The sequence below is a fragment of the Purpureocillium lilacinum genome, assembly GCF_023168085.1.
Source record: "Purpureocillium lilacinum CBS 284.36 DNA, scaffold_2, whole genome shotgun sequence".
Classification (NCBI taxonomy): Eukaryota; Fungi; Ascomycota; class Sordariomycetes; order Hypocreales; family Ophiocordycipitaceae; genus Purpureocillium; species Purpureocillium lilacinum.
In genome coordinates this window covers 5,314,909-5,336,227 of record NW_027072112.1, presented here as the reverse complement: position 1 = coordinate 5,336,227, position 21,319 = coordinate 5,314,909, and the positions used below count along the sequence as shown (strand labels likewise).

General features: G+C 55.5%; 5 protein-coding genes across 5 annotated transcripts; 3 read left to right on the top strand and 2 right to left on the bottom strand.

Moving 5' to 3' along the window:
• Positions 1–2,163: 2,163 nt before the first annotated feature.
• Positions 2,164–3,966, top strand: PLICBS_003378 (uncharacterized protein; the record flags this gene model as incomplete). Its single annotated transcript, XM_018323123.1, has 3 exons — positions 2,164–2,665; positions 2,741–3,215; positions 3,264–3,966. 3 exons carry the CDS (start codon positions 2,164–2,166, stop codon positions 3,964–3,966), a joined length of 1,680 nt encoding a protein of 559 aa, XP_018178353.1.
• Positions 3,967–6,842: 2,876 nt separating this feature from the next.
• PLICBS_003377 (uncharacterized protein) lies at positions 6,843–9,626 on the bottom strand (the record flags this gene model as incomplete). The annotated part of the gene is made up of 3 exons (XM_065600213.1): positions 6,843–6,892; positions 6,934–8,376; positions 8,903–9,626. The coding sequence occupies 3 exons, from the start codon at positions 9,624–9,626 to the stop codon at positions 6,843–6,845; spliced, it is 2,217 nt and encodes a 738-aa protein (XP_065456285.1).
• A 1,016-nt stretch (positions 9,627–10,642) lies between these two features.
• PLICBS_003376 (uncharacterized protein) lies at positions 10,643–11,746 on the top strand (the record flags this gene model as incomplete). The annotated part of the gene is made up of 1 exon (XM_018323120.1): positions 10,643–11,746. The coding sequence occupies one exon, from the start codon at positions 10,643–10,645 to the stop codon at positions 11,744–11,746; it is 1,104 nt and encodes a 367-aa protein (XP_018178350.1).
• Positions 11,747–12,112: 366 nt separating this feature from the next.
• Positions 12,113–15,430, bottom strand: PLICBS_003375 (uncharacterized protein; the record flags this gene model as incomplete). Its single annotated transcript, XM_065600212.1, has 4 exons — positions 12,113–12,676; positions 12,727–13,692; positions 13,745–15,112; positions 15,173–15,430. 4 exons carry the CDS (start codon positions 15,428–15,430, stop codon positions 12,113–12,115), a joined length of 3,156 nt encoding a protein of 1,051 aa, XP_065456284.1.
• Positions 15,431–16,688: 1,258 nt separating this feature from the next.
• Positions 16,689–17,929, top strand: PLICBS_003374 (uncharacterized protein; the record flags this gene model as incomplete). The annotated part of the gene is made up of 4 exons (XM_018323118.1): positions 16,689–16,762; positions 16,815–17,100; positions 17,165–17,327; positions 17,391–17,929. 4 exons carry the CDS (start codon positions 16,689–16,691, stop codon positions 17,927–17,929), a joined length of 1,062 nt encoding a protein of 353 aa, XP_018178348.1.
• Between the last annotated feature and the right edge of the window lie 3,390 nt (positions 17,930–21,319).

The window sequence follows — 21,319 nt, the reverse complement described above, 5'->3', positions numbered from 1 at the left end:
ATCCTGTGGCGGAGCCCGGAGAAAGTGTTTTAGTGGCGGCGCACTCCATCCCAAAGGTGGCATGGCAAAGGAGCGATTTTTTTCGATGACAGATATGAGATGTCACATGGGTAATGGCAGCCCTCGGTTGGTGGAAGAGAGCCGCGCCATACTATCGAGTGCGTTTGGCGGACGGCTCCCGGAGTGCAGAAGGGGGCCAAGATCGGTGAAGGAGGAGGGGTGGAGCGCTTGAGGGGTGGCCTCACGGTCTGGCGTGTTCGAGCCATTGGAGCTATCTCGCCTCTGTGGGTTTGCCTTGATCGCAAGGAATGGCGCTCCTCTCTTTGTCCCCGCATGAATTTTAGGCAATTTGACTGTTGTTTGCTATTTCGTGCAATGTTTGGAGGAAAAGGATGGGGCTCATCGATCGCGAACATGGACGGCAAAGCTCGCGACTGTTTTAATGTGGCCGGATCTCAGTCCAGCCCAGCGGTATGATCATCGTGGGTGCCGAAGCTGAAACAATTACAAGGTGTGACCTCGAAGATATGCCAACAAGCAAACAGCCCGGCGCTTTGACGCAGACCGTTCCCTGGCGACCGACTGGGCGTCTGGGGTAGAAAGACTATCGTAATGAGGGCGTGTCATTGCCCTAGCCTGGTGCCAACTGTCCCTGTTCAACCAAGCGTATCCGCGGCGTCCGTCGCACGGGCCCAGTGTCTTAGAATGAGACGAGGAAACCAAAGCTTCACAATGTGCGGTACTGGATAGAGGCTTCAGCAATGCTACGTGTCCAGGACAAGAGACCAGACGGTAGCAGCAACGCCAGACTGCAGGCTACGCACTCGGTCGTTGGTCTCAGCCACGCCTCTTGCATGATCGAAATCAGGGCAGGACTGGCAGGGACCTTTGATGGGCCCCTTTCCTTTGCAAGTAATACAAAATGCCGCTGAGAAGGACGGAACGGACAGGCCTGGTTATTGGTGGTGGACCATACTTTCAGGACTCGCGACGAACCTTTCGCCGCAGGGCAGGCTGAGAATTGCGCTGCGCTCAACATGGAGCGAGAGATGCGGCATCTACAGACAGCAGTGGATCTGGACCGTCGTCCCGAAGCTCGAAGTCGGGAGCGGCGATATCAGCCCAAGTCCAAGTTGAGCGAATGCTTCTACTTCACTGAACTAGGGCGAACGACATGATTCCCCGACAGTGGGTTCTCGCGAAGAACTTGGTATGAAGCAACGATACGTGTTTTCCCCTTGGCGTGACTACGACAAGCCTGGTTCAATGACTGTCACCGCTACGCAGCTTTCGCAGTGAAGGCACATCCGGGGTAATTCAATGTGGCACTGTACCAATGCACCCTCGCCAACCTTGTTTGATGTGATTTATTGTATTCGATTTGTGGAGTGAATTTCAAGTACCGTCCCGAGAGAGCTGCGTCACGCGCACTCAATTATGATGCCGTACATATTGCACGGAAGCAGGCCGCTTCTTCTCCGGATGGCCTTGCATGCCCTGTCGGCTTGTAATGACCGGGATTGGTCGACGAACCACGAGACAGGAAGCAGTACCGTCGGACCGTAAGGTCTCGAGGGTTTGAGAGGACGAGGCAGACGACCTAAAATCATACGGGATTTCAAATTCCCTTTATATTCCCCTGAGCTCATGAGGGTCAGCCGCGCAGCTGAGACAGAACAACGTGGGTTTTGAGTTCAAAGCTGCTGGACCTCGCAGATGAGACAAACTGTGAACGCGGGAGCTCCGGTACGTACCTGCCTCGGGGCTCTCGGCTTGTGCCACAAAGGTTGAGTCTTGGCTTCCTTGTTGGGTCTAGCGCCACCTGCCAGCAAGGGCCTCGGGGGCGAATTGCGGGAAGGAGCGACGGGCGGCGGTAAAGCGGGTGCCCGCGATGGAGATGGAAAAGGCAGGAACGGTGCAGAGTCATCCCAAAGCCAAGTAAAAGTACCTGGCCTTGACGCGGTGGCACGCCTTGTCCTCCTCCTCCTCATCCACCCCAGACCCGTGCTCGTGCCTCGCTGCGACCTGCCATGCGCGCTGCGCTTCTGACGAGCCAACGGGCTCCGGCGACAAGGACCTTGCGCATGCCCTGACCTCCCGCCCCGCCAATCCCGTCTTGTGCCGCTTCCAGCAATCCCGGGCGGTGCTTGCGCTGAGCTGACCATGACCACCATCGAGGCGCCCACCAAGGCCTGCCACAACTGCCGCCGTCAGCGCCTCCGCTGCGACCGCTCTTATCCGCACTGCAACAAGTGTATCGCCGCCGGGAAGGAATGTCTTGGCTACGGGAAGCTTTTCCGCTGGACCGGCGCTGTGGCCAGCCGCGGCAAGCTGGCCGGCCGCACGTCCAGCGCGCCCGTTGACGACTCAACACGGCCCAACGCCCACTCGAGGTTGACTCCTCCAGCATCGACACCTTCACATTCACCATCGTCATTGCATGGGTCTGGTAGAGAGTCGCCATTCTATCCGCGGCCGCGGGATGAACCACCGCTGGCCGACCAGCATGGCACCGTCGCAAGCACCGCGGACCTGGCTCCCGAAGATGCACAGCTCATTACCCGTCCTCGCTCGACCGATAACTCAAGTGTAAGCAGCCCTTGGGTGCTTGTAGACCCGCTATTCCAAGATCTGGAACCTTCAAACAGGTACTACCTGTCATACTGTAAGTTTACATGCCCTCTCAAATCCGTGCGTCTCGGGATATCATGCTGGGACTGTAGCACTGACCTGGAGACAGTCACGCAAAGACTCTGCAAGGATCTGGTCTCTCAGGACCATCCCGATCGCAACCCTTTCCGCACCTTGCTGCCGCTCACGCGGGCGCATCCCCTGCTTCAGCACATCATTGTTGCCGCGTCGGCAGCCCACATGTCCAACCTGGTTAGGGCTTCACACGTCTACTCTAATGATGCAAATCAGCTGCTCGGTACCTCAGAGGCAGAGGAGGCTTCCGCGCGGGCATATCGCGATGCCCTCGTTGCCAAGCACAAGGCGCTCAGCCTCATGCGCGATGCCGTGCGCGATGTCGATTCTACGGGTGGCGATGTCATCCTCGCCGCTGCCCTCTTCTTCATCAATGTCGAGTTGATCGAGTCTGGAAAGCATGGATGGAAGGCCCACCTGGAGGGGGCTGGTAGGATCATGTCTTTGCTACAGCCTGCGCTCCCAGGCAACGAGGCTCTGAGAGATTACATGCTTTCAGACTGCTTTGTGTAAGTGTCCATGTGAGCTGTATCGGTAACATACTGACAATCTTCAAGCTACTTCATTCTCGGCTCTGCTTTCATGCCCGCGGCGGCTTTCGACACTGGATCGTTCTTTCAACCGTCCCAGATCCCGTCAATCTTGGGTAGGGCTGCTGCCAACAGCTACCTGTGCTGCCCACCAGAGATTCTCGCTATCCTGCATGCTGCGTCCCAGCTGTCTAATGCGAGCACTGATGCGCACTCTGATGATGAGATCCGCGCCGCCGGCCTGGCGCTAATACAGCGTGCGCAAGCATTCGACATTAATGCTTGGGCAAATGATGTTCGCAACATCTCCTACCTACAAGATGCACCTATCCAGAGCCGCATTCACGCAGGTTCAGCTCATCGGTTGGCTGCCTGCCTATACATTCTTCAGGCTATTCCATCCTTGAGCGAGATGAAAGGCCATGACGAGGTTGCCGAATCTTTGAGTCGCGACATTTTCAAGCATCTGTCGAGCATACCAGATGATGACCCCAACTTCAAGGCGACAACATGGCCAACGTTCATCGTCGGAGCCGAGGCAACCGGGCGCGCTAGACGCGAGTGGGTGATGAATCGGCTCCGGCGGTTGGTCGTCTCTTGTCCCTGGGGCTTTTTGTACACCGCCATGGACACTCTTCAGGTGATTTGGAGCCTGGACGGGCAGAACAAGGGCACGCGCGGCTGGGTCCAGACACTCAAAGATCCGAAGTTGAACTTTTTGATCGTCTGAGGCTGTGATCCAGCTGGCTCCAAATATGGCAAGCATGATAATGATGCTCCTCTTATTGGTTTGGAACAAGATGTACAACACGCGGGACACTGATGCTCAAGAATGTGCACGATGTCGTCGGTGTACGTTGATTGCCGGATGACTCATCGTTGCACTTGGCCTTGAAGCCGTGCGCGCGGAGCGCATTTCGCCACACTGGAACACAGCCGTCAACCTGTTCCTCCTCAACAGACAAAACCACCGGGGCATTCCCTGCAGCACACGCTTTATAATGTCTGTCTTTGTTTTGCCGAGCGCTCCCTCGGAGCGGTGCCTCGATCGCTTCAGCATCCTCCAAGATGGACAGGAGGATGGCGATGGCCTCGTGCCGTTCTGGCCACTGTTGGTGGAAGTGCTCAGGCAACCCGTCAGAATGCCATCGCAGCTTATCGATGTCCTGGATACTATCTCAAATAGCCTTCGTGGCTCCTCGGGGGCTGCTGGTGACTATGGAACGCTGGAAGCTGCGGTGCAGGAGAAAGAGTGCGACTTCTTCGGCAGCATATGGCCCAAGATCGTGCGTCTTGCTTTGATGACGCCGAGGCTTTACCCCGAACATTGCCTACCGATACTGAAGCCCGGGATGGCTTTAGGGCTCTCACGGGATCAGGCGGGGTGCCTAGTATCACACCAATTTCTCTGCACCTTGCGGCCCCCGCCTTGGCGCAATGACTTCGTCGACTTCGGAATCTGGTACGGCTCGTCGCAGCGACATCCCCAGGCTGTGGAAATGTACTTGAATGCAATTTTCGGGTTCTTCAAGCAAGTTGGCGACCCTGGCAATCATGCCGCCGAGGAGGTTGGATACGCTCTTCACTCATATGACCAGCTGGCACGGCCGATGTCCAGGACCTGGCAGGATTGCGCGCTCTCCACTGCAGTGGTTGTCAGAGTAAATGCATATAGCACTGAACAGCAGGAATTGCAGTGTCAAGGCATAGAGAGCGCTGTTGTGGTGTCGGCAAACAAGGACATCGGCTTTGGACAGTCTGCGACGCAAGAAGAGTTGTACATGGGGAACTGCCCGGAGGCATGCCCAGCTGTGCTTGTGACTCCCACCTTGGCAGACGACCAGGTTCTAGTCATACAAGGCGCGACGCCGATGTTGAGGATCTCCGGTCAGAGGCGTGATGTTTCGTGGTCTCCGCTTGAGGAGTCGACGGTCACCCGCGGCGGCAGAATGCTGTTCATGGATGCACTGGAGATTGATGAGGGAGACAACCAAGAAGGCCTGGCTGATTTGCTTTCCTCGAACATCGATCGTGAGATCAAAAAGGCTTACACCGCCTTTTCTTCGTGGGCGGTGGGTGCTCCCGCGACCGTTTGGACCGGCCTGTGGGGATGCGGTGCGTTCAATGGTGACCCTGGCGTCAAGATGACCCTGCTGTGGATTGCGGCGTCTTTGGCCGGAAAGGAGCTTCGCATCATTTGTGATTCATCAAATGATAAATTTGCCTCAGAGTTCGAAGCGTTTATTGCGCAGGTTCTCGCAGAAAGACCTGCTGCGACAGCCAGTGGGCTGATTGAGAAGTTGCAAAGGGTACCGCACACCACGGAGCGACTGGCATCGATGCGCTGGCTGCTGGATAGCTGAGTACATAGGTCATGATCAAATCTCAGATGCCGCAGAAATGGGAGAATGTATATATATACTATAACGAAACAAATTCGATCTCACTCGGAAACGTCATTCCCCTCTTCCTGCTGCTCGTGACAGCCTCACCAGACGTGCTGTTTAGACATCACCTGTTTTCTACTTACACACCACCGGCCAAGATGCCTCACAGCGGCAGCGGCGCTGGCCTACACGAGCAATTAAAACGAGCCACCTGGCTACACATTGAAGGCATCGCTACCTGCCATCTGCAGCAGCAATTGAAGGAATTGCCGCAGGCCTGTCTGAACCCTGTAGCTTGGTGTCCAATTCTAATGCGCAGTGTCTGAGTATGGCTTGGGAGAAGGGAGCAACGGGGTCGTTCCACCAATCCAGCAATGTCGACTTCATGGAGGATAGCACATCTGAATCCCCAGGCGAATCGTGGTTCTTCTCCCGCAACCAACCCAGGACGTCCTCGATTGCACTGTACACCTGCCAGACGAAGACCGACTTGCGTCCGCCGGGAAGAGTCACGATGTGAACTTGGCGATAACAACGACATCTGTCCGAAAAATCCTGTTGGGGCGATTGCTCGCAGTATGCAGTGTCCACGATGGACCTGATCTTGTCCAGCATCGCCCGACCTTCATTAGTGGCGGACGGGCCAGCACTTTGGTCTTCGACATGACTCCCGGCGGGTACGGTGTTTATGCCGACGCTGCTGGAGTTTTCCAATAGGCTGTAATACATCCTGCACTCCTTGAGGAGAGCAGAGCCGACCGCCCTTCCGCAACGAGGTTGATCGAGAGCGACGTTGAGGAAAGCGGCAACAGCTCCCTTCAGCACCGAATACTCGAAACGGCTGTTTTTGGGTGCCGCCTCATCCGCATCGGAGCGGTAAAGCGCAGCATATCCGTCTATCAGCTCGAAGGTTTTGGCCAGCGTCGTTGACTGACCAGTTTCGCAGCAGTGACGGGTGAATAGCTCGACAACTGAGTAGTCCAGCTGCCGCTCCATCGAGTAATAGGTATCCGCCAGCCAGGAAGTGATGAAAAGAGCCCGAAAATCTCTTATAGTGCCTTGGTCAGGCAGCAGAGTGATCAACGTTGAGTCATCCGTGGCATGACTGCCACGCAGAACTTGGAAAGCCAAAGAGGCGAGCGGCCAGCTGTCCAAATAGTCTTTTCGTGCGCGTCCCCGCAGTTCATCCTCTGTCCGGCGAGGTGGCCGCGATAACAAATTACGCCACTCTCGACTCTCCGAGAAGTCTGTCGAAATGATGCTCCGAGTCTGTGACAATAAAGAGGTCCGAAGTGGCCGTGGCGCATCACCTGCATCCAGAAGCGTTGGAGGAGGAATGGCAAATCCAAGGTATTTGAACGACTCGACAAGAACAGTTTGCTCTGCGGCAACGGTGTCAATGTAAAACACCCCGCTTCGTCTCTCATCCTTAAGATAGCTCCTCGCAGTCTCATGGAGCATCTCCAGCGTGGATGACGGGGCTACCTTGGGTTTGTCGTCGGCATTGCTCAATCGGATTTCGACGAGCGGTCCACAGTGTTGGTATATGATGCCTCGAAACCCGCTCCAGTCTCTTGGGGATCGAACTACAGGCCGGTGGCTCTCGAGCATATCCATATCGGGCCGCTTGTCTACCTGAGCCAACTTGGCCATAGCCATGACTTCGCGAAGGTGTCGAAGCTGCAACGGAGCCCAACGCCGCGCGCCGATGATCCACGTCAGCATTGCCTTGGTAGTTGAGAGCCTTTCCGGGTCCGAGACAACATTCAGGTTCAACATAATCTTTGAATAGAAGTCGTCAAGTCCAAGGGGCAAGCCGCGCATAATTTTGTCCAAATCGTGGAGGGAGAAGCCATATTTACTTTCGACGCTGAGTTTAAGCTGGTTCAGCGCGAGCGAGACCCATAGGATCACACCGTTTGCTTGCTCTTTTAAGTAGGTCGCCATACCAAGTAGAACGGCATCGACAGAGGAAGAGGTTTCTTTGTCGTCTACCAACCCAACACTCCGCTCCCAGGCAGCGCGGATACCATCCAAGCCGGCTCCAATGATTGTGTTGATATCGTCTTCATTCTCTTCATCCATGTTGATCGCGCAGGAAATCCGCCGATTGGCTCCGCGGAATGCGTCTCGAATAACCGGCTCCGGTCTGCTCAGTACGATCCATCGCACGCGACTGAGTGTCAATTGCGAGAATTTGTAGAGAAAACCAACGAAATACTGCTTTGCTTCGAGGTTGTCCCCGTTTTCGGATTCGTCCAGCCCATCTACGACGATGAGTGTGTCCGGTGCAGCAGGAGAAGCAGAAATCTCAAGCAGCAAATCGCAGAGGGCTGCAGTGGTCCAGGCCACATCGTTGGTGCCTTTGGCGTCGAATAGGGACCGGTAGTGGTGCTTCACCTTATCGAAAAGGTGCTCACTGCGCCTCAAGATGTTGCGAAGAACAGAACGCAACATGAAGCTGTGCGCCGTGCCGACATCTCCCCCGCTGGAATTATAGAACCAATCGCAAATAAGCCGTCTTTCTAGGTGAGTTGTACTGTTGCTCGAGTTCTCAAGTTCTCTGAGGATTGTCTTCGCTAGGACCGATTTGCCGGAGCCAGGCCGACCGTAGATCCATAACAGACCTCCTTCTTCCTCCCATCGCTGGAAGCTGGCGTGGCTCCAGAGCCATCGGTTGGTTTGAACGAGAGCGTCAGGAACTTGTTCGCGTCGAAGACTAATGTGATTGACTTCAAGAGTTTGAAGGCATTCTGTAACCGTCATTAGCAATGACATGGGTGCCGCAGAGGTGAAGTCTCATCATACCAAGATACTCGGTGTGTTCATCAACGACCACTACCTCGGCACGCGCTGGAGTCGCACGGGCCGTGTAATCACGCAAAAGTTGGCCATCGCAACAGAAGAGCATTCGTGTCCCAGGCTTCAAAACTCTCTCGAGTGCAGAAACGACATCTTCCCAGCCTTCCACGTCCGTCAATTCGAGAAAGTCGAAGATAAGTACCAATGGCTCAACAAATGTATCCAGTACTGCTGCCACAAGCTGCTTCATGTGGGACGGTGGAACTCGTCCAAAAGACGAAAGATCCTGTTTCTTCACATGAATGTTCCGGAGCAGCGTTTTGTGCGTCTCTGGCAAGGCTACCAGAAACGCCACCCATGATTCCGTGGATCCGCAACGTCGCGCGGCAAGCTGACAGAACAAGGCTTGCAGCGCTATAGCTGAAGGCTGACAATTGCGGCTCGTGGCACCTGGCGTTCCGGATTCATGTGCCATACCGGAGGCGAAAGAGAAGTAGAGCGTGCGGGGGTTTGTGTTGTCGTACTTGGACATCAGACTTTCAACGCAGGCAATAAGCAGTTTCTGTGGCTGGAAGTTGCCGCCAGATCGGCGGTACCACAGAGTACGCACTGGAGATGCTTCGTAATTGGCACGGCGTAGCCAATCCCGACCAGCATTGCTGTACTCGAACCAGGATGACGACTCAGTCACTCTGGAGCTCTCCTTGAGCGAGTTGTATGGCGCCTGGAGCTGGTTTGCGTCCCTCTGAATCGCAACGATGAGGTCCTCCAGTCCAAGTTCCTGCGCAACGAAGCCAGATTCAAGGTCGATCACCTCGAAATTAAAGTCGAGCAGGCGTAGTTCCAATTCGATGTCGCGTGACGGCCGGCTGGAGATGATGCATTGGATGTTGGTGTCCACGTCGTTTTCGTTGCCTTCCTTCCAGGCATCACGCAGTGTGCTCAGCAAGTGTGGTACACCCACCTCACTTGCATCATCGGCGCACTGGTCGATGCCTTCGACAACTAGAATGACACGATAGCCTTCGGCTGTAGCTTTCTGCAAACGTTTGCGTAGTACTCGGGACAGGCGACTGAACTCGTGCACATCGTCATGAGTGTTGGGATCTGCAGTTGGCCGGACCAAAGCCTTCTCGTCGGTTCTCAGTAGATTATATATCAGGCCACGAAGTACTTCTGTTGCACATTTCGCCGTGCCCATGAACTGACTGCAGAAGAAGTAAGACACAATCAAAGGGCGTGTGTGGCCAAGTCGAGGACGGCTCGGAATGTAGTAAGGATCGAGGTGTACGTTCAGTGCTTGGTGCGAAATGATTCGGAACACCAGGAGACTGTGCCCCTGGTTCGTCTTGTCCTGAATCCATAGCAACCTTTGGTGACCACCCTGATACCAGGTCTCAAAATCGAAGACGGGATTATCGTCAAGCACCCTCCTGAACGAATTTGGACCCGCGCCAGAGTAACGGTCCCTGGTCAGAATCCGCTGATCTTCTGGCAGGATTGGATTCAACGTGGCAAGGAAGTCGTCGAATCCGAAATGGCTTGGAGTAGCATTTCCTGGAGGCAATGATAGACGTCAGATCTCGCGTTCAAGCCGCGATATGTTCTGCTACTTGCCCTTTGATACGGAGTAATGTATGTTGTCGCCGAGGTGGACCTTCGCGTAGTCTCCGAACTTGGATGTCGAGATCGACGAATTGGTGCCTGCTGGGTCCATCGTTCAACTTGCGCCAGGCCTGTGCCACGAGAACGGTGAGCTCTATCCGGAATTGGAGGGAGGTAGGTCTGGTAGCGGTCTGGTAGCCTACTCCATGTACGCTGCCCTATACTGTTGGTGGCATGGCGTGCGTTTATTGATCTTCCTGGCTAGCAGTCATTGCGGAGGACTTCAAGGCAGATCGCTCAATCTTTCTGTGAGGGTCTCAGCGAATCCAGCGCTTGAGAAATGCACATTGGTCACGTGTATTCTGCTGATAGATCCCTGCAGCCCCTTGATCTTTGTGGCGGCCGTGCTGCAGGCCGTGGAGATATCTACTGGTTGACGGCCGTGAGCTAAGCGCCGACGCTTCTTTGACAGCGGCTGTCTGTAACACACCAAAAGACCATGGTTTTCTTTGCCTATTTTGCACTTTTTGTTTATCATCCGGTTTTGCGCAACGCGATCAAGCTCGAGTCAAGCGAAAATCTCCGTCACCTTGACAGCAACGATCTCCCACCATGACTTCGCACCCGAGGCCAGCTGTGCGACATGACATTCATGTAGGCATCGTCTGCGCACTGCCACACGAAGCGGATGCCATTGCCCTTCTGTTCGACTGTTTCTGGGACGATGGCGGCGAAGCGCCCCTTGGTCGTGCTGTCGGAGACACCAACGCATACACAGCCGGACGCATCGGGCAGCACGATGTCGTCCTCGTCGTTCTGCCGAATATCGGTACATCGGCCGCAGCGGCAGCGGCAGCAAGTTTTCGCTCGAGCTACAGTGGCCTCAAGCTCATATTCCTCGTAGGTATCTGCGGCGGGGTGCCCGAGGTCGCCGGACAGGATGTGTTCCTAGGCGACGTCGTTGTGAGCAGATCAATCGTGCAATACGACTACGGGAGGCAGTACCCGGAGAGTTTCCAGGTCAAGACTTCCGTGAACGACAGCCTAGGCCGAGCAAGCAAAAACATTCGGAGCATTCTCGCTAGCCTGGAGATGGAGATCAACAGAGAGCGGCTGCAAGCTCAAGCCGGAAAACATCTGAACACCTTACAGGCTGCCGCGCTTCGCAAGCGGTGGCGCAGAGACTATGGATACCCCGGTGTTGCGCAAGATCGGCTGTTTGACAGAGACTATGTCCATGAGCACCACAGTGCTTGTGGGCTGTGTGCTAAAGAGCCCGCTCCATTCTGTGAGTCGGCTTCGCAGGCACTGTGCAATGACCTAGCCTGCGACGAGTCTCGATTGGTTCGAAGAGAGCACCATCTGGACGAGGACCAATACGAGCCGAACATCTTGGTCGGGTGCATTGGGTCGGGGAACGCGGTGATGAAGTCGGGCCGAGATCGCGATCGCATCGCTCAAGCGCATGGCTGCATAGCCTTTGAGATGGAAGGGGCGGGGGTATGGGAGGAGATTCCATCTATCGTCGTCAAGGGCATTTGCGACTACTCCGATAGCCACAAGGACAAGCGATGGCAAAACTTTGCGGCAGCTACTGCGGCATGCGTGACTCGGGCCATCCTGGAGCGGCATGTTCCCTCCGAAGACGGCGCAACGGCGTCGGCACCTCCAGGCCAAGATAACAGTACGTTGTGCATCGAAGTCCCAGGTCCATGAGTGGCTGCTAACTGTACCAAGCTCATCGGGATGACGACCGTCCAGGTGGTGGGCGAGTCATTTATGGGAATACGTTCGGAAATGGAGCTCGGATCATGCAGGGGAATGTATATAACTTCTAGTCGGACTTCTGGAAAGCTGAATTGATGCATGTACTTATGATACAGTCGTTGGCCTGGAAGTGGCCTGAATTGATGTAAGCTTCTTCAGAATAGAGTGCTCTTGACGGCCTTTGGCCCTTTCGAAGAGCAGTATTCGTCTTGCATGGAGCAGCGCAAAGGTATGGGCGGTTTCACCGTGTTTCACCATGACTTGGCCAAAAGAGCTATGTAGTCCATGAACGCTACTTAGCAAGTGAAATCGCAGTTAGATCTTGTTGGCCGTGGCAATCCCTGCTTCACAAGTCCAGTCTACCTGCTGCGCAGGCGCCCGCCTCCTACTGTAAACCCGCTTTGCCCATTTCCACGTCTCCACGCCGGCTACAAAGATGCCAAACGCGATAGCGACGACCCCCCACTCCCAGCTCATTCCAGAGTGCAAGAACACGTCGCGGTTCAGAACCGGAATATACAGCGTGGCAAAGGTGACAAGAAAGACGCCGACGATGGACCAAAACAGGAACCGGTTCTCCCAAAGGTGTCGTCCCCACACGCGGAGGCCCTTTGGCATGTAGAAGAAGGAGCGGCGCAAATCGACGACGACCCAAGTGTAGAAAAGAAAGACCCATGTAATAGCAGTATAGCAGGTTGCTCGGGCGCGAAATACCGTGTCACACGAGTCCGAATATTTATGGTTGCATTCGAAGCCGAGGTCGCCGCTCCCGAAGCCAAAGATGACAACGGTAAACGGGCCTATCATACAAATCGCCATGAGGATACCATAAACGACCATGTCGAGGATCAGCTCTGGACTAAAGATGCCGTATTTTATCTGTCAAAAGTTTGTAGGTACCCTTTTCTCATGAGAGATAGAACACGTACGTCGTGAGGGGGACGGTTCAGGATGTCGGGGACACCTTTCTCGAAGCCCAGTCCTGTTTCACAGAAGGCGCCAGTACCCATCAACAAGAAAAGGATCTCGACCGGCGTGAGCATAAATACCGAGATGCCCGAGTCATCCTGGAAAGCCAGGCCCGTGAGAAGCGCAATAACGAAGCCGATGTTAGCGGCAAGGATGTGTAAGATGAACTTCTGGATGTTGTCGAAGATTCGACGGCCCTCCTCGATTGCGTTCAAGATTGAACCAAAGTTGTCATCGAGCAGCACAATATCGGATGACGACTTGGCGACATCTGACCCGGTGCCCATAGCGATGCCAATGTCCGCACGCTTTAGGCTAGGGCTGTCATTGACTCCGTCGCCAGTCATTGCCACGTATCTATTTCGGCGGTGAAGAGCTTCGATCATGCGTGCTTTCGTCGATGGCGTGCACCGGGCTACAACCAATGGTAGCTGCGGTAGATCGTCTATTTTGCTATCCGATAGGGCGTCAAATTGAGTTGCCGTCATCATTATTGAGTCTGTGACTTTGATCGGAAGAACACGCATCTTTTCAGGTGACGGTAGGATACCGACGTCCGCCGCGATCGCGCGCGCTGTCTGTGGATGATCACCCGTGAGCATGTGAACAACGATGCCGGCGCGTTGGCACATGCGCACACTGAGGAGCGATTCAGGGCGAGGGGGGTCGTAAATCCCAATGAGTCCTCGAAAGATGAGATTGCGCTCAAACAGTTCTCGGCTAGGTGCTGTGCCTCTGGGCAAGAAGTCCACTTCACAAATGTTGTCCTCGTACTCTCGATGGGCCAAGGCGAGAACTCGAAGCCCCTGACTTGCAAGGGCTTCCATGTTTGCGATAACGTTGGCCTTGTCCGCATCGGCCAGAGCCTTTATATCCTCTCCCACGGCGATGCGGTCACAACTGCTCAACAAATGTTCCACAGCTCCCTGCGGTTTGTTAGCGATACAATGTTCTCGCATCCTCAGCCAATTCCCATACCTTTGTAAAGACGTGAGCCTGTTGTGACTTGGTATCCCGGAACACGACGGACATCTTCTTTACATCCGAGTCGAAAGGAAATTCGGCAATCGACGACCACTGTGCGTGAGGTCCCTGGCTAAGCTGTGCGCGGTTCCATCCGAAGCGAGAAGCGAAGACAGCCATTGCAATCTCAGTTGGCGCACCCTTTGCTTTCCATGTCATGCCAGCCTTCTCCGAGTGACCCTCGACGCTCTCTGATGTTGCAAGATTGGCGAGGGACGAAATCGTGAGATACCACTGGAGTGGGACGTTGGACTTCACCTCGTCAGCGGGAGTGACTGCCGCCGACTGGCTTGTGTCTTCCCTTTGCATGTCTTTGGGCTCCATGACGTTATGCGAAACTTCTCCCGTCGTCGGGTTGTATACCTCGTTGCCTGAATTGACAGAGAATGTGCCGCATCCGGGAATCCAGGCCTTCCTTGCAATCATCTTGCCCATCGTTATCGTGCCAGTCTTGTCGGAGCAGATGTTCGTTACGCCACCCAGCGCCTCCAAGCTAGACATGTTTCGGACAATGACATGTCTGTCTACCATGGCTCTGGCGCCCGCAGCCAAAGAGACAGTCAGGGCGAGTAGAAGCGAGACAGGTATGGTGCCGATGGCAGTCGTAACCGCGTAAAGAATGACATCTTGACTGGCGTTGAACTTGTTGGCGGCGAGGACGATAATACCACAGGCAATCGCGAACCCGAACAGCCAACAGAAGAGTTGAGAAAGCTTTCGTTGTAGCGGGGTGCCCTTGGCGAGGCCAAGGAAGTCACTTAGCCATTGGACCGATCTTTTCCACGCTCGCTTCAAAACCGACCCTCTGTTGTCGGCCCTGTCTTCGTCGCCGCCGTTTAGAGCGCTTGCGATGGCACCGATTTCGGTAAACATGCCTGTGGCAAACACTATTCCACGGCCACGACCCTTGGTGATGGTAGTCGAGCTATAGACAATGTTCAGGCGGTCGGCGGGCCCAGTGTCTTCATCAAAAGTTACCCTAGGACTCTTGAGAATGGGTACAGATTCGCCAGTAAGAAGGGCCTCGTCGGCTTCCAAATTCACGGCATCTATTAGGCGCATATCGGCTGGCACAGTATCGCCCGTCTGAAGATCGATAATGTCGCCGGGGACAACCTCGGCCGTTTGAATGCGAACAGTGTCCCCGTTTCGGAAGACGTTACAGGTGGGGGAGCTAAGAGTGCGCAGTGACGCAATGGTCCTCTCGGCCTGAAGGCTCTGAATGAAACCGGTGACAATGTTGAATAATATAATAGTGCCGAGGAGGGCTCCTTCTATCCATGCCTTTATTGCGAAGCTGGCGGCCAAGGCAAGAATGAGAACCTTTGGCGGCGTGTTAGCCTCAAGAAGTTTGACACCTTGTGCAAACGTCTACCGACATACCAAAGTCATTGCGTTGAAGATTTGTTCGAGAAGAATAGTCAGAGGTTGGACTGGCTTTTGCTTCGTCAACTCGTTGCGCCCGAACTCAGTGATCCTACGTGTGGCCTCCTCGGGCCACAGCCCTCGAACGGAGTCGCCCTGTAGCTCGCGGACGACATCGTCGCTCGTCAGACTGTGCGCCGGCCGCGACATGGGTTTGTTGGACTGACCAGAGATGTGGCCCTGGCCTGTGACAGGTTGTGAGGTTGTTGTAGCCATAGTGCTTGGTGTTGTGGAGGGCAGAGTCAGCCATCAATGGCGAGACAAATCATGATACGCCGTTGAGACAGATGGCACACTGAAGATACTGTTTGAGTATATTATACTTGAAGACAGCCGGCCAGGTGGAGTAGCGGTAGCCATGGCAGTGGATGCGCTGTTGAGTCATGACGACATGGAGCGGGCTCGCTGGTGGCGTGGTTATCAGATGGCTTGGACGGGTGAAGCTCTACCTGAACGGTGAAGGCCGGGAGATAGGCTAACGAGTCTTGCATGGCTGCGGCGACATTCATTCCGGCAATCGCGGGAACCAACGGCGGGGTGAAGGTCGACGTAGACCATCTGTGCGTGTCGGACGCTCACAATTGATGAGTCGGCAGTTGTCCTGGCAAGAAGCTTCCAAGTTCTTGGGTAGCGTGACAGAGTCGGCCGATGCTCGACAGTCGAAGCGTGGCAGCGGCGCAAGTTGACGGTGCCAAGAGCCGGACCATGGCTTGGCTGGAGCTTGATCGACCGAGCCACCGAAAGCCCGAGACAATGACTCGAGACCCAAACGTCAAATGAATGGAGTTGAACTTGTGATATCTCAATTTGCTCCCTAGTCGGAAACTCGCGCAACAGTTGCTGCAGTTCACAACGAATCAAACACGTAGAGGAGCTCTCGGGTTTGTGGAATCGCGAGCGACATTCGCTCGTCTTTAACTGCACCTTGCGGCCGGCGCGGGTGTGGCAAAGTACTCCCGGACCCGGCCCGCTGTTTGTCGGACAGCCGGCGCCAGGCCGGGCGCCCCATCCGGCTCCCGCGGACCACGCAAACTCTCTCGGGTTCGGTTCGCCGGAGCTGCGGTCGATCCTGCGCGGGTGCTTCGATAGAGTCGATGCTACTGAGCATTCAGTCTCGCTGGATATGTAAGCGACAATCCAAAGAGCTCTCACCGAACAGACGAGTGTCCCTACACGCTGTGAACGCGCTGCGGATCAGTCACGGTGGGCGTCTGTGGGTCATCGCCTTAATAGGCTTGGGTGCGCGAAGTGAGTCCCTGGCGTGGGCTTTGTTAGTGAGACGGATGAGCGACTGCCGACCCGAGCCTAACCACACTGGGCTTTCAACTGCGAGGTGCGCGCTCAGACGGTTCACGATTCTCGTGTACCAACATAGCATCAGAATATAAAATGGCATATCTTGCGGCAGAGATGGTGCTTTCAGCTGTGCGTTCTCAAAATTTTCGTTCCTCGCGGTCTCTCGCCAGTGTTCACTATGAAGTTCTGCCCCACGTTGATGGCCGTGCCTTGGGCTGGGCTGGCAAAGGCTGGCCGAGTTCAATGGGCTGGGTGCGACTTCCAACTTTTCGCAGTTTCTAATCGCTAACCGCGCATTCAATAGGGTCAACCTTTTTGGCCTTGCCAATGACATCAGTATTCTTGGTTCCGCCTTCAATCCCTTTGTTAGCACCGCCTGTCATCCGACCAACACAAGCTACCCATACATCGACGACGTCTCACACTACAAGTCCTGGCGTGACCGTGGCTTCAACCTCTTTCGCATTGCCATAGCATGGCAGCATGCTCAGACAGAGCTGGGCGGGAGTCTCAACGAGACGAATATGCGCGGCGTCGACAAGTTGATCGAGGCCATTACCGGTGACGGCGGCCAGGCCATCATTGACATTGTGAGTCTAGGGATATGCGCTGCGCTGAGTTTTTGATGGCTTCTGACTGAATGGATACTTGAAGCACAACTATGCGCGGTGGTACTGTGCCGTAATCGGTCAACCTGAACGATCGTTCCTCAACCCAACTGTCAACGTCACCAACGCACACTTTTCAGATCTCTGGGTCAGACTTGCGGCTCGATACAAGTCAAACCCAAATGTCATTTTTCAGCTCATGAATGAACGTGAGTGAACAATTGCCCAATTCAAGAACTGTTCGAGTCAAGTTTAACCCCTGAGCATCCCAGCCCACGATCTCGACATTGACAAATGGGCGGACACAACCCAAGAGGCCATCCTGGCCATCCGCACCGTCACCACGAAGCACACCATTCTCGTCTCCGGCACACAATTTGCGCGACTTGTCGACTGGCAATCCTTCTCCATGCCGGCCCTCGGTCCCGGCCTTCTTCAGGACCCGGCTCACCGCACCATGTACGACTTCCATCAGTACTTCGACGACTTGGGCGGTGCATACGGCATGTGCGAGCCGTGGGCTGGGTACGTGCAACGCTTTGAGGAGGTGACGGCGCTCTTGCGAAGGACCGGATACCGCGCACTTCTGACTGAGTTTGGCGGCGGGCCGTTCCCGCAGTGCGCGCAGCTGGTGAGTCGCCTGCTGGCGTTCTTGGACCGCAACAGTGATGTGTGGTATGGGTGGACAGCCTGGGGGAGCTTCAACATCGGCTCGGACCTGTACCTGAGCTTGGAACGCAACTCGACTTTTAACGCGATGACGCGCGTGTTGGAGGACTACGCGCCTCTCCGAAATATGACGGCAAAATAGAACTACATCTAGGGGGACGGTTTTGGTTTGAAGCCTCACCTCTTACGGAGTAGGTCTCAAGATAATGGCTTCCAAGTAGCACTCAAGGTCTCCAAAGCTCTTGATACGAAGACATTGCGCATATCAGAGAATAAGACTTAACCCCCTGCTTTACTCAGCCTCTTTCAAATGGTGGCAATGATTGCATGATCTCATTGTTCTCATCCGATAGCATAATTGACTTGGACCACCATCGTTCATCACTGCGTACCAGAGCCTGTTGTCTTTCGAGTGCGGAGTCCAGAGAGACTTGAGTCTTCACGACTCCCTATACTGTGGTTTCCCCTTCCCTCCTTCGCCCTCGATTGATTGAAGAGCCTCTCATCCGCCAGCTACCTTCTCCTTCAAGAGAAGAGAAGCCTCAGAGCCCAAAATCTGGAGATTTGAGCAGACCGACATTAGAACACACGCTATTGCGCGTCGGGCATTGCTGACACCTCAGTTTCATGCAATTATGGCCTCGGAATGAGGTCACCAGAGACGACACATCGAGAAAGCTACTTCGCACAGCATCTGCATCCGGAATGCTGTGGATAATTCATCATGACATTTGATTCCAAGGCTTTCGTAGCTTCGATAATTGGATGATCGCGCTGTCCTCGTCACCTGTCAAGATGATAGAGATCCCGGTGAGACCCAATGGATTATAGCTTGGGCGGCAACGGCCAAAAGTCACCGAGCTCGGAGCCTCATTGGCGGTGTTTACCACCCTCTGGTCTTGTCAGGGCGTTCACCGTCATCGGTGGACACATCATCGAGCGGCCCGTTCCCGCGGCCCCAGTCGCCTCACTAGCCGCCTGTCACGTCACAGCCGCAAGCCCTGCGTTCCGTCCCTTCTGTCCCGACGTCGAGTGCCCGTCACAATCATCTGGCCTTATCGGGCCGCAGGGCGCCAGCCGCATAGCAGCTAGGTCTGTCTGCATGCGCATAGCGGCTTGGAGATTGCTGGTGCAACGTGGTGACCAGACTGCAGGCCAACGAGGCATCGCGCGCGACCCCGAGGAAGCGGCTCACATATGACAGACCGGAAGCATCCGCTGCACGCAATCCGGTTCAGTGAGCGGACCGCTCTTGACCTGCAGATTGTTAGGGTGCATCTGCATCGTTACCGGTCAAGCCCGGTTGGCCCCTCCAGCAGCACCTCTGCCTGAAGGCAGCAGATCTACCACACACCGTTGAATGGATCGGGCCAATAGAGACTGGCACAGCAGCATTCTGCAATTTAGTTTCCTCAATGATTTCACTTTACCCGATGACACGGCAACGACAGGACACGAGGTTCGAATCCCGGCGTACTCACACACCCGGGAGTATCATCACATCAGCCCCGTGGATTCCAACGATATCGGGCGGGGTTTAACGTCCGGGTTGCTGCGACGGAAAGACAGGTCGCATGACGAAGAACAAAACAGATTATAGGGCTGGAAGTATTGGTTGCCTTGTCGGCCGTCTCTGGTAGCGCCGATCAGCTCAGTAGTGCAGTTGCCGTGTTCCAGGTTGAACGATCCATCTCGGCCCTGTCAATGACATTCTGTGTCTCGACTTGAGGCTACACAAAGGGTTCCACGGTACGGAACTGGCCCCTGGGTCACTGCAGACGAAGGAGCAAGTTTGTCAGCGGACAACTTACATCCGATACGTCCGGTGGAGCGTCGAATGTTCTATTGCAGTGCGGAAGGTCCTGTTTTCGGTATTAAACGGGTCATACGAAAGCCAAGCTCTCTGCCTTAAATACCCCCAACACCTGTTGCGGGTCAGCTGGGGGAGCAAGGGAGCCCCTGCAGCCGGTTCAACTTTCGTCCCTGAACCACGAGCTTGCTCTTCCAGAGAATTTCCACCCCACCCCTCCTTGCGCCGAGCCGCAGCTGCATGGTTCGGGGTCCTGTGCAACGGTGGCGCCGGAAGTACCTCGCCGGTACCCTGGCCTTGACGAAAGGCTGACGGACGGATGTGTCTGCGAGCGAGGATGTGACGTCGCCCTTGCGCGTGGGGTGGGTGCACCGCAGGGCTCGCGCAGTTTGCCTTTCTGTTGAACGCGACCCATTGAGTCTCGAGTTCGCATCACTCTTTGAGTCCCGAGTCATTGTGCCGACCGTTCTTGGCTCATGTGCTCGTCTGGCATGACACGATGCCTGTCCGAGGCTCCGACGGCCCGGGTAACGCGGCGGAGCAGGGTCGCATGCGGGCAGGGCGACGGTGCAAGGAAGTGGCAGAGGCAGCTTTGATGTGCAGTTTCAGCCCACAGAGGAGCTTTGGGGGTTGACACGACAGGCCACGATACGGCATAAACACGGGATCGCCCGTGTTGAGGCCATGCAGGCGGCGGATGGCAGCCAAAGGGTTCGCGCACAGACGCTTGAATGCGGTTCCGAACATAGCAACGGTAGGTTGCTGGTCACCTGCCATTGCAACCCCCGACGCCTCCGAAACGATTTGACCAGACGAAAGAGTCCGCAGCAGCTGTCTGACCACCGCAATCCCTGTCCTCTACCGGCAGACTGGCACATGCCGCTCACGCAGCTGATGGGTTGCCTCTCGTCCGCCGGGCCCTCGTGAAGCCGGACAGTAAGATAAGCACGCTCCAGCGCTTGCCCGGTCTCAGGGTCCGAGGCCCTGACTTGGGGTCAACGTGCGAAGTATTGGCAGGCGACGGCCCCCAAACTTGGAACTTGGCTGGGTCCCGGCGAGGCAGTCGCGCTGCACTCCGCACTGGTCAGTGCGCTCGCTCCTGCCGCGGAAGTCTCGCTCGCGTCCGGGCTGCCCTATCATCCCAGATCAAGCCGGTCGTGCCTGCCCGGGCCGATCTGCCCTGCGTGTTCGCGACTTCCTCGGTATCCAGCGCGAGCCCGAAACAGGCAGGGCTTGCGTTCTGAGGCGGCAGCACCTTCCCTCGCGCGTGCCAATTCTGGCAGGATCATAGAGTCGTCCACTTCCCAAGTCGGCATGGGCAAGCGAGCTCAAGCCGAATCCGTGCACCGAGGGCAGAGGGCATCACCGAGCGCTTCCTCTTCCATCAACAACCCCCCACGGTCCACGCCCGAAAATCCGAGCACAGTTGCAGCTTCGAAACGCCTTTCTTTGCTTCGTCCGACCACATCCGAGTAATCTCAGGGGCGCAGCAATGCAGCCTCGCCGGATCCGGCCGCCGACGCAGCAACTGACCGGCCAACCTGCCACCTGCGTGTTGTTTGGCTGTGGGCCGCATCGCCACGAGACGAGACAAGGCGGCCACGTTGACAAACGTGCAGCAATGGGCATACGATGATGCCATCTGATTGCCCTTCGATTCGCTCTAACCATCGTCGCAGTACCGATCGCTCCATGCGTTCAGGTGCTCCGCCTCGCCTCTGC